At 43.5% G+C, this 12,634-nt stretch overlaps 1 protein-coding gene across 16 annotated transcripts in view; it reads right to left on the bottom strand.

Moving 5' to 3' along the window:
• The window catches only part of TNS1 (tensin 1), a 608,032-nt gene that overhangs the window by 216,633 nt on the left and 378,765 nt on the right, over positions 1 to 12,634 (bottom strand). The window contains exon 1 of one of the 16 annotated variants that reach the window (XM_073647453.1): positions 11,055 to 11,134. The exons of 14 other annotated variants lie outside the window; for them this stretch is intronic. Coding sequence is in view for 1 of the 2 variants with exons in the window: in XM_073647449.1 (XP_073503550.1) it covers positions 704 to 718 (15 nt within the window). In the remaining variant the exon portion in view is untranslated. Of the gene's footprint in view, positions 1 to 703; positions 734 to 11,054; positions 11,135 to 12,634 lie in introns of those variants that run through there. One more of the 16 variants, XM_073647449.1, reaches the window with a different exon arrangement.

The following is a 12,634-nucleotide window of genomic DNA, read 5'->3' as shown; positions in this document are numbered from 1 at the left end:
TGGAGGCAGGGGGAGATGGATGGAAAGAGGGGGGGCGATGGATGGATGAAGGAAGAGGGAATGAAAGGATCGAGGGATGAATTGATGGATCAAGGGAAAAATGGGTGGAGAGAGGGAAAGAGGGAGGAATGAATGGATGGATGGAGGATGGATGGAGGGATGGATGGAGGGATGGATGGAGGGAGGGAGGGAGGGATGAATGGAGGGAGGGATGAATGGATGGAGGGAGGGATGAAGAGATGGATGGAGGGATGAATGGAGGGAGGGAGGGATGAATGGATGGAGGGAGGGATGAATGGATGGAGGGAGGGATGAAGAGATGGATGGAGGGATGAATGGTTATGAATGGAGGGAGGGAGGGATGGATAAATGGATGGAGGGAGGGATAGATACTTTCCAGGAGGACCTGTAATGTTGTGTAACAATATGGCTCAATAAAGACAGAATATTTTCTATTACTTTGAATTCTGCAGTGCTGCATTTTGTACATTGTATCTACTTGTGGACCAGACTGAAGTCCCTGGATTTTCACTGTGATACTACGGTGCTGCATCAGCTTTTTTCTAGATAGACAGACACTTTTACAAACCCCCAACATTAAAACCAAATTTAAAAATAAAAACTTACAGAAATAAAAAAAAATAAATCTAGAAAATGGAGAAAGAAGTTAAATTGATGACAGATTTCTGTTCCGCATCCGTACCTGTTGCTGACCCATAAGACACTTCTACTCCAGTCACAGTTTCGTCACCGGTTCTGGTTTGGTGCAATGAATGGGTTAACCATTTGTCTGTACATTCCCAGAGACTTCCATTCCCTCTTCTCTTTGCTATGATAGAACGCTACCATTTATGGCCCGGTGTCCTGGAGGAATAGCCGGGCTGTGCTGGCGGGCGGCCATACACTCGGGGGCCGGGAATGTTTGTGCAACAACCTAGGATCAGGCTTTAGGAGCTGCGGCAGAGAGATTGGCGCTGGACGGCTGTTTGGACGCCGCTACATCGAAAGCGCTTAAACCTTCCCGAGCTCCGGCTGCCGGCGCTGGATCTCTGCTCCATATAAACAGATTTGGGAGAATTATTGCCGCGGCCCAGAAGCTTCATGATGTTGTCAGGAGGCGGCTAATAATTAATGGAGACTGTATAAATAGCCATGACGTCGGCCTAAAAACACGAAATGCTGCTGACCATGGCTGGAAGAAACTTCTACCTGTACCTGGGAAAGCTGGGTGACGACCATTATGGCCACAATTACTGGAGCTTCCCCAGACCCCAGTATGGCACATTAAGTCGAGGGGAGGGGGTTATAGTCTCTTGACATTTTTTAGTAAATACTTGTATTCCTCATAAAATAACTATCTTGTAACATCTTCTCTCAATGCAATGTTACATTCCTCTGCTGTTCCTCCTGGAAAAATGTGAATGAACTAAATAAGTCTAAACATTGCAATATTTACACCATGTGCAGACACGCCCTACTGACAAGTGTCCCAGGAAGGAATAACAGAGGAACAAAACAGCTTTATAAGAAAAGATGCTGTTTTTAAAAGAGGGGTTTTTTTGGATGTAAAAATGCTAAAACAAACACAAACGTATTGAGTGTGCAGAGTCCTGGGGCCGCAGCACTGCTCCCTCCGCTCCACATCATGTCGCATTACCACAGCTGCCAACCGAGGCTCACAACGCTGATGTCGCATCGCCTGGGACCGGTGGGGTCCGGCTGTGCCGCGAGGTGTCATTTTGACTGTTTCCACCTTTGGATCTTTTCTCAGCGCCCCTGTGTGAAGCCGCAATGTGTGAACACTCCCTAATAGCAGCAGATCAGGGCGGTCCGCCATGTAAACGCAGAATCACAGCTCTTTCTTCTCCCTGACTATAGCTGTAACAAATTAGCGCACACGGCGGCCGCACAGAAACATGGACGACATCTGCACGGTGTAATTGAAACCACTCCACTATATAAAGGAAAATAAGATTAGAAGCAGCAGCTTCACCCTCAACACCGGCAGAGGAGCCGATCAATCAGCAACGTGTGCGGTACAACCGCCGGCAACAGCGTAAAAGATACAATGTAACATCCAAAAACAAGAACAGCATGTACACAGTGACTGCACCAGCAGAATAGTGAGTGCAGCTCTGGAGTATAATACAGGATGTAACTCAGGATCAGTACAGGATCAGTAATGTAATGTATGTACACAGTGACTGCACCAGCAGAATAGTGAGTGCAGCTCTAGAGTATAATACAGGATATAACTCAGGATCAGTAATGTAATGTATGTACACAGTGACTGCACCAGCAAAATAGTGAGTGCAGCTCTGGAGTATAATACAGGATGTAACTCAGGATCAGTAATGTAATGTATGTACACAGTGACTGCACCAGCAGAATAGTGAGTGCAGCTCTGGAGTATAATACAGGATGTAACTCAGGATCAGTAATGTAATGTATGTACACAGTGACTGCACCAGCAGAATAGTGAGTGCAGCTCTAGAGTATAATACAGGCTGTAACTCAGGACCAGTAATGTAATGTATGTACACAGTGACTGCACCAGCAGAATAGTGAGTGCAGCTCTAGAGTATAATACAGGCTGTAACTCAGGACCAGTAATGTAATGTATGTACACAGTGACTGCACCAGCAGAATAGTGAGTGCAGCTCTGGAGTATAATACAGGATGTAACTCAGGATCAGTAATGTAATGTATGTACACAGTGATTGCACCAGCAGAATAGTGAGTGCAGCTCTGGAGTATAATACAGGCTGTAACTCAGGATCAGTAATGTAATGTATGTACACAGTGACTGCACCAGCAGAATAGTGAGTGCAGCTCTGGGGGATAATACAGGATGTAACTCAGGATAAGTAATGTAATGTATGTACACAGTGACTGCACCAGCAGAATAGTGAGTGCAGCTCTGGAGTATAATACAGGATGTAACTCAGGATCAGTAATGTAATGTATGTACACAGTGACTGCACCAGCAGAATAGTGAGTGCAGCTCTGGAGAATAATACAGGATGTAACTCAGGATCAGTAATGTAATGTAATGTACACAGTGACTGCACCAGCAGAATAGTGAATGCAGCTCTGGAGTATAATACAGGATGTAACTCAGGATCAGTAATGTAATGTATGTACACAGTGACTGCACCAGCAGAATAGTGAGTGCAGCTCTGGAGTATAATACAGGATGTAACTCAGGATCAGTAATGTAATGTATGTACACAGTGACTGCACCAGCAGAATAGTGAGTGCAGCTCTGGAGTATAATACAGGATGTAACTCAGGATCAGTAATGTAATGTATGTACACAGTGACTGCACCAGCAGAATAGTGAGTGCAGCTCTGGAGTATAATACAGGATGTAACTCAGGATCAGTAATGTAATGTAGGTACACAGTGACTCCACCAGCAGAATAGTGAGTGCAGCTCTGGAGTGTAATACAGGATGTAACTCAGGATCAGTAATGTAATGTATGTACACAGTGACTGCACCAGCAGAATAGTGAGTGCAGCTCTGGAGTATAATACAGGATGTAACTCAGGATCAGTAATGTAATGTATGTACACAGTGACTGCACCAGCAGAATAGTGAGTGCAGCTCTAGAGTATAATACAGGATGTAACTCAGGATCAGTAATGTAATGTATGTACACAGTGACTGCACCAGCAGAATAGTGAGTGCAGCTCTGGAGTATAATACAGGATGTAACTCAGGATCAGTAATGTAATGTATGTACACAGTGACTGCACCAGCAGAATAGTGAGCGCTGCTCTGGAGTGTAATACAGGATGTAACTCAGGATCAGTAATGTAATGTATGTACACAGTGACTGCACCAGCAGAATAGTGAGTGCAGCTCTGGAGTATAATACAGGATGTAACTCAGGATCAGTAATGTAATGTATGTACACAGTGACTGCACCAGCAGAATAGTGAGTGCAGCTCTAGAGTATAATACAGGATGTAACTCAGGATCAGTAATGTAATGTATGTACACAGTGACTGCACCAGCAGAATAGTGAGAGCAGCTCTGGAGTGTAATACAGGATGTAACTCAGGATCAGTAATGTAATGTATGTACACAGTGACTGCACCAGCAGAATAGTGAGTGCAGCTCTGGAGTATAATACAGGATGTAACTCAGGATCAGTAATGTAATGTATGTACACAGTGACTGCACCAGCAGAATAGTGAGCGCTGCTCTGGAGTGTAATACAGGATGTAACTCAGGATCAGTAATGTAATGTATGTACACAGTGACTGCACCAGCAGAATAGTGAGTGCAGCTGTGGAGTATAATACAGGAGGTAACTCAGGATCAGTAGAGGATCAGTAATGTAATGTATGTACACAGTGACTGCACCAGCAGAATAGTGAGTGCAGCTCTGGAGTATAATACAGGAGGTAACTCAGGATCAGTAGAGGATCAGTAATGTAATGTATGTACACAGTGACTGCACCAGCAGAATAGTGAGTGCAGCTCTGGAGTGTAATACAGGATGTAACTCAGGATCAGTAATGTAATGTATGTACACAGTGACTGCACCAGCAGAATAGTGAGCGCTGCTCTGGAGTGTAATACAGGATGTAACTCAGGATCAGTAATGTAATGTATGTACACAGTGACTGCACCAGCAGAATAGTTAGTGCAGCTCTGGAGTATAATACAGGATGTAACTCAGGATCAGTAATGTAATGTATGTGCACAGTGACTGCACCAGCAGAATAGTGAGTGCAGCTCTGGAGTATAATACAGGAGGTAACTCAGGATCAGTAGAGGATCAGTAATGTAATGTATGTACACAGTGACTGCACCAGCAGAATAGTGAGTGCAGCTCTGGAGTATAATACAGGATGTAACTCAGGATCAGTAATGTAATGTATGTACACAGTGACTGCACCAGCAGAATAGTCAGTGCAGCTCTAGAGTATAATACAGGATGTAACTCAGGATCAGTAATGTAATGTATGTACACAGTGACTGCACCAGCAGAATAGTCAGTGCAGCTCTAGAGTATAATACAGGAGGTAACTCAGGATCAGTAGAGGATCAGTAATGTAATGTATGTACACAGTGACTGCACCAGCAGAATAGTGAGTGCAGCTCTGGAGTATAATACAGGATGTAACTCAGGATCAGTAATGTAATGTATGTACACAGTGACTGCACCAGCAGAATAGTGAGTGCAGCTCTGGAGTGTAATACAGGATGTAACTCAGGATCAGTAATGTAATGTATGTACACAGTGACTGCACCAGCAGAATAGTGAGCGCTGCTCTGGAGTGTAATACAGGATGTAACTCAGGATCAGTAATGTAATGTATGTACACAGTGACTGCACCAGCAGAATAGTTAGTGCAGCTCTGGAGTATAATACAGGATGTAACTCAGGATCAGTAATGTAATGTATGTGCACAGTGACTGCACCAGCAGAATAGTGAGTGCAGCTCTGGAGTATAATACAGGAGGTAACTCAGGATCAGTAGAGGATCAGTAATGTAATGTATGTACACAGTGACTGCACCAGCAGAATAGTGAGTGCAGCTCTGGAGTATAATACAGGATGTAACTCAGGATCAGTAATGTAATGTATGTACACAGTGACTGCACCAGCAGAATAGTGAGTGCAGCTCTGGAGTATAATACAGGCTGTAACTCAGGATCAGTAATGTAATGTATGTACACAGTGACTGCACCAGCAGAATAGTGAGTGCAGCTCTGGGGGATAATACAGGATGTAACTCAGGATAAGTAATGTAATGTATGTACACAGTGACTGCACCAGCAGAATAGTGAGTGCAGCTCTGGAGTATAATACAGGATGTAACTCAGGATCAGTAATGTAATGTATGTACACAGTGACTGCACCAGCAGAATAGTGAGTGCAGCTCTGGAGAATAATACAGGATGTAACTCAGGATCAGTAATGTAATGTAATGTACACAGTGACTGCACCAGCAGAATAGTGAATGCAGCTCTGGAGTATAATACAGGATGTAACTCAGGATCAGTAATGTAATGTATGTACACAGTGACTGCACCAGCAGAATAGTGAGTGCAGCTCTGGAGTATAATACAGGATGTAACTCAGGATCAGTAATGTAATGTATGTACACAGTGACTCCACCAGCAGAATAGTGAGTGCAGCTCTGGAGTGTAATACAGGATGTAACTCAGGATCAGTAATGTAATGTATGTACACAGTGACTGCACCAGCAGAATAGTGAGTGCAGCTCTGGAGTATAATACAGGATGTAACTCAGGATCAGTAATGTAATGTATGTACACAGTGACTGCACCAGCAGAATAGTGAGTGCAGCTCTAGAGTATAATACAGGATGTAACTCAGGATCAGTAATGTAATGTATGTACACAGTGACTGCACCAGCAGAATAGTGAGTGCAGCTCTGGAGTATAATACAGGATGTAACTCAGGATCAGTAATGTAATGTATGTACACAGTGACTGCACCAGCAGAATAGTGAGCGCTGCTCTGGAGTGTAATACAGGATGTAACTCAGGATCAGTAATGTAATGTATGTACACAGTGACTGCACCAGCAGAATAGTGAGTGCAGCTCTGGAGTATAATACAGGATGTAACTCAGGATCAGTAATGTAATGTATGTACACAGTGACTGCACCAGCAGAATAGTGAGTGCAGCTCTAGAGTATAATACAGGATGTAACTCAGGATCAGTAATGTAATGTATGTACACAGTGACTGCACCAGCAGAATAGTGAGAGCAGCTCTGGAGTGTAATACAGGATGTAACTCAGGATCAGTAATGTAATGTATGTACACAGTGACTGCACCAGCAGAATAGTGAGTGCAGCTCTGGAGTATAATACAGGATGTAACTCAGGATCAGTAATGTAATGTATGTACACAGTGACTGCACCAGCAGAATAGTGAGCGCTGCTCTGGAGTGTAATACAGGATGTAACTCAGGATCAGTAATGTAATGTATGTACACAGTGACTGCACCAGCAGAATAGTGAGTGCAGCTGTGGAGTATAATACAGGATGTAACTCAGGATCAGTACAGGATCAGTAATGTAATGTATGTACACAGTGACTGCACCAGCAGAATAGTGAGTGCAGCTCTGGAGTATAATACAGGAGGTAACTCAGGATCAGTAGAGGATCAGTAATGTAATGTATGTACACAGTGACTGCACCAGCAGAATAGTGAGTGCAGCTCTGGAGTATAATACAGGAGGTAACTCAGGATCAGTAGAGGATCAGTAATGTAATGTATGTACCCAGTGACTGCACCAGCAGAATAGTGAGTGCAGCTCTGGAGTGTAATACAGGATGTAACTCAGGATCAGTAATGTAATGTATGTACACAGTGACTGCACCAGCAGAATAGTGAGCGCTGCTCTGGAGTGTAATACAGGATGTAACTCAGGATCAGTAATGTAATGTATGTACACAGTGACTGCACCAGCAGAATAGTTAGTGCAGCTCTGGAGTATAATACAGGATGTAACTCAGGATCAGTAATGTAATGTATGTGCACAGTGACTGCACCAGCAGAATAGTGAGTGCAGCTCTGGAGTATAATACAGGAGGTAACTCAGGATCAGTAGAGGATCAGTAATGTAATGTATGTACACAGTGACTGCACCAGCAGAATAGTGAGTGCAGCTCTGGAGGATAATACAGGATGTAACTCAGGATCAGTAATGTAATGTATGTACACAGTGACTGCACCAGCAGAATAGTGAGTGCAGCTCTGGAGTATAATACAGGATGTAACTCAGGATCAGTAATGTAATGTATGTACACAGTGACTGCACCAGCAGAATAGTGAGTGCAGCTCTGGAGTATAATACAGGATGTAACTCAGGATCAGTAATGTAATGTATGTGCACAGTGACTGCACCAGCAGAATAGTGAGTGCAGCTCTGGAGTATAATACAGGATGTAACTCAGGATCAGTAATGTAATGTATGTACACAGTGACTGCACCAGCAGAATAGTGAGTGCAGCTCTGGAGTATAATACAGGATGTAACTCAGGATCAGTAATGTAATGTATGTACACAGTGACTGCACCAGCAGAATAGTGAGTGCAGCTCTGGAGGAGAATACAGGATGTAACTCAGGATCAGTAATGTAATGTATGTACACAGTGACTGCACCAGCAGAATAGTGAGTGCAGCTCTGGAGTATAATACAGGATGTAACTCAGGATCAGTAATGTAATGTATGTGCACAGTGACTGCACCAGCAGAATAGTGAGTGCAGCTCTGGAGTATAATACAGGAGGTAACTCAGGATCAGTAGAGGATCAGTAATGTATGTAGACAGTGAATGCACCAGCAGAATAGTGAGTGCAGCTCTGGAGTATAATACAGGATGTAACTCAGGAGTTGGATGGATGCAGTCAGCAGTGAGTGGCTCTGAGCACATGTGTGATGTGGCAGCGCTTACAACCTCCATTTACACAAGTGGAAGACACTGATTACTAAGACACTCGCTCTCCCCTGTGTACACTCATAACATCACAAAGACTTCATTATTAGAGTAAATTCAACCAAAATGTCAGGACAGAAGCTTTAATTAACCATGTCCTAATTATATTTGTTTCTAGGAATGATGATGGCCCAATCAGACTTTTATTGTGTATCCATAAAAAAAATCCCCTGATATACGAGCAGACCATGTTAATATGTTATCATGTTAAGCTTTACTTTATTTACACCATTTACTTTCAGCTTCATGACATACTCCAGTCACATCCAGAGCAGCAGGCAAAGTTCAGCTGTTTTCCAGTTTTCAGAGCAGAGCTCATATGACAAGAACAGAATTGATGTTGTTACTGCCTCCAACTAGTCTGTTTCCAAGAGCAAATATTTTAAATGCAGCTTTGGATGTGACTAGAGAATGAGACATGCTATAGCTTGTGATGGAAAAATGAAGATTTAACCTATAAATTATGTTACAAATTGAGTTTTAAAAAGAGTCATTGATGACAATCAAGCTATTGTATGATAATAAATAACCCCAGCCAGAGTATAATAATACAATAATAGTACAATAAGTCATCCTTCACCTCACAGAGATTCCTGGACATCTGCGCACCTCCAACCACCCCCATATAATTCCTAATTGCTGGCAAATTCTCCCGGTTCCAGAAAAGCAATAAAAGATATTTCTATATAAGGGCACAGAAGCACCAACATCAAAATGCACAAACATGGCCCCTACACCCCCCTCCTTGGCCTTGAAGAAAGGGCTGAGTTATCCAAAGGTATGGCACGTGCCTAACCGGGCAGGAATGCTGCTGTCGAGTGCAAGAATTAACCATATCACAACCATATGAGGATACTGACCCTGGAAAGTGCACAGTGCACGGGTCGTTTCATTGTTGCAGACATGAAAGTTGTAATGTTTCTAATGGTTTCAGGATGAGATCAGAAATATAGAATAACAATGAATCAGAGAGGAAAATGTGGTCAAGTAGATTTATTCCATAGATAACTCACTGCTGTATGTGTCACAGTATAAATACAATGTAATGAATCTATTGAGATGTAATCCGCTCACACGCTGTACATTCTCTAAACATAATCTGCCTACAATAGGGTCTAAAATATTATATACGAGTTGTCCTGTAAGGACAATGTCATTCATAATTACAGTAGGTACCGCTATGGGTATTGACATTAGCCCTGAGAGTGGTTTCTTTGTTCACTGTATTGAAATGATACATTTTTCAATAGGATGTCTCACAAAAGCAATATAAAAGTTCAATCTGTAGGGCAGGTAGGGCAGCAGTGTGGCTCAGTGGTTAGAACTGTTGCATTGCAGCGCTGGGGTCCTGGGTTCAAATCCCAAGGACAACATCTGCAAGGAGTTTGCATGTTCTTCCCATGTTTGTGTGGGTTCCCTCCGGTTTCCTACCACACTCCCAAAACATACTGATAGGGAATGTAGATTTTGAGCCCCAATGGGGACAGTGCCGATAATGTCTGTACAGCGCTGTGGAATTAATGGCGCTATATAAGTGAGGAAAATAAATATATATGTTTTATCTCTGGGCTGAGGTTGATAACATAGATAAAGCTGCAGCACAGAGGGGTGAACTTCATTGGTGGATTATGGCAGATCTGAGATTTCTGCAATATATTGTGTAAAGTTTCTCCATAGTTAGGGAGCTTTCTCCCAATGCACCACAGGTCATGGGGAGGGGATATGTTAGCTATGAGTGGTGCACTCACTGAGTGTGGTTGATATCTCACATGTCTCTGACCTGGGCACTAGTACAGGATGTCTGGATGCAGAGGAATATCCTTGTGGAATGCAGGAGGAGCAAGTCTGAACCTCTCCGCTGCCGCCACCTGAAGATTCCCATGCAGGTACAATAGCTGGAGTGTCGGCATTGTGCTGTTTACCACAATTTAATTCACGGCTAATTCCAGATTACTGTAAATAGGATTATAAGAAGTGATCAGCAATGTTTCCAGAAACACCAACCCACCTGTCCATAGTGGAATATCAGATGCAGCCCGAGGACAAGGGTTGGTGAAATTTTGAGATCCTTTTCTGTAATCTTATCCCAGTAAAATTCCACATTATCAGACAAAAAGAAAACCCAGGTTATATCTGTAACATTGTGATTCCCTGGATTCTGAATGAGTGAATTATAAATTAATCACACGAGGATACAATGTATCACAACCTCATGATAACCCTGACAACCCCAAACACAAGTAGTCACTGCTCTTCCAAGCTTAATCTGACCCCTCCGTGCCCGGCTGCACGTTACTCCTATGACAATATCATGGTTGGGATGACCAAGACGACGGGAAATTTGGCGCATGAGCCTCACACGGGACAGTGCTGGCAGCATTATTAATTAGACTGTTGATAAATTTGGGGCGCCAATAATTATGCTTGTGCCTCACATCCCAATCAGACAAGGACAATATGTAGATGAATCACATCGATCCCTCTCGATCCTGGAGATCCGGCTCATCTGACCGACTGCTCTTTGTCAGGTGATCACAGCTGTCAATCAGGTGATAACTTACACTTTTGAAGATTGGCCGATGGGACCATAGAGTATTTTGATATAATAATCCAAGTTGTCCATGCTTGAAGAATATCTTGATCTTAAAGGGTTCTTTCTAAAAAAAAATGAAGTTGGTGATCACTGGGGGTCAAACTGCTGTGACCCCCCATCGATGCTCCTGAGATTGGGACTTTGCAGCCCCGTTCTGATCGGTGCAGAGGTGCCTTCCTTCTATTCATAGTCTATGGGACTGCCGAGTCCAGCGCTCGATTATTTCCGTCAGTCCCATATACAATGAATGGAGTGGAGGTTGAGCGTGTGCACCCCCTGCTCCATGCAGGACGGGGGCTGTGGATCTGGTCGGCCCCCCAGCGATCAGCAAGGTATCCAATATCCTAGGGATACCAGATTAACTTGATTTTTTGGGGAATAACCCTTTAGCACAAGAGGAATAATAATAATTGATGTTCAGCAGAACATCTCGCACATGATCCCTCCTGCTTCCCATATCCTTGCTCTCCTTCCCGGGGCCCCCTTTACCTGACCTCTCCTCCCCCGCCCCACCCTAACTCTTTCCTCTCAACTGTTTACATTCCTCTAAATCCACTTTAAATGCCGACGTCTGATGGTGTAAGCTGCACAGGAATGTACTGACAGGGAGAGGGAGAGTCCTGGAGCTGCAGACAATCACTGAGCACGACTGACAGCGCCCATCTAGAAAGGCCGGGGCTACATGTCATGCAACGCAGCAGGGGCCAATCATTCCGCCACATAGGGGACATGACTGCCAGTACTACCTAATACTGAGCGGTGTAGAGACCACCACTTCATCAACTTCTACGGGATGGACATTATCACCATTATAGTCACACAGGGGGCTTTGGGACCCCCGCTCTGGTGATCAATGGGGGGTCCCAGCAATCAAACATTTATAAACCAGCCCTACGTGTATGGCAGCCGCGCACCATCACTGTATGGCGCAGCGGGCTCTACACCCAAGAGAACAAGCTCCGGTTGCATCAGGTTAACCTCTTATATGCCACTGTCATTATACATAGATTATATTTTTTTACATTTTGCACTTTTTTTTTTATTTTTTATTTGGAGTGAACAACCCCTTTAAGAGTGCTACTATTTAATGAGAGCAAGCATTGATCTTAAAAAGTTAGGAATTAGGGACAACATTTTTTATTAAATGTTTTTAATTTATAGCGAAGCAAATTTCCAGCAGACAAATAATCCATCCGCTGCAATTAAAGGGGCCTTTCACCAGTCTGAGCAGGTTAAACTGATCACATCATGGAACAGCGGCTCTAAAGAGGATTAAAACTTTTTTTTTTTTTTATAATTTCTCATCTCAATTGCAGCTATCTTACCTTATGCAGTTAATATGCTAATATACTATAACCAAGAGGGCGTTACCAGAGATTCCTTTCTGACCAATCATAAGCTGGAGGTGTCATACAGGGGGAAAAAAAAAAGAACTCCTTCCTAGACAAGGTCAGAAGTGGCTTTCTCTGTGTGAGATATGGGGTCTAAGGGGTAAAGTTTCTCCTTGTGTAGAGTGACAAGTCAGGCCTGGCATGTCAGCGTGAGGAG

Source organism: Phyllobates terribilis, unplaced genomic scaffold, assembly GCF_046119375.1.
Source record: "Phyllobates terribilis strain yellow unplaced genomic scaffold, ASM4611937v1 Scaffold_9__5_contigs__length_417890890, whole genome shotgun sequence".
NCBI lineage: Eukaryota > Metazoa > Chordata > Amphibia > Anura > Dendrobatidae > Phyllobates > Phyllobates terribilis.
Note: the sequence above shows the minus strand (reverse complement) of the source record. Positions and strands in the feature narration are given on the sequence as shown.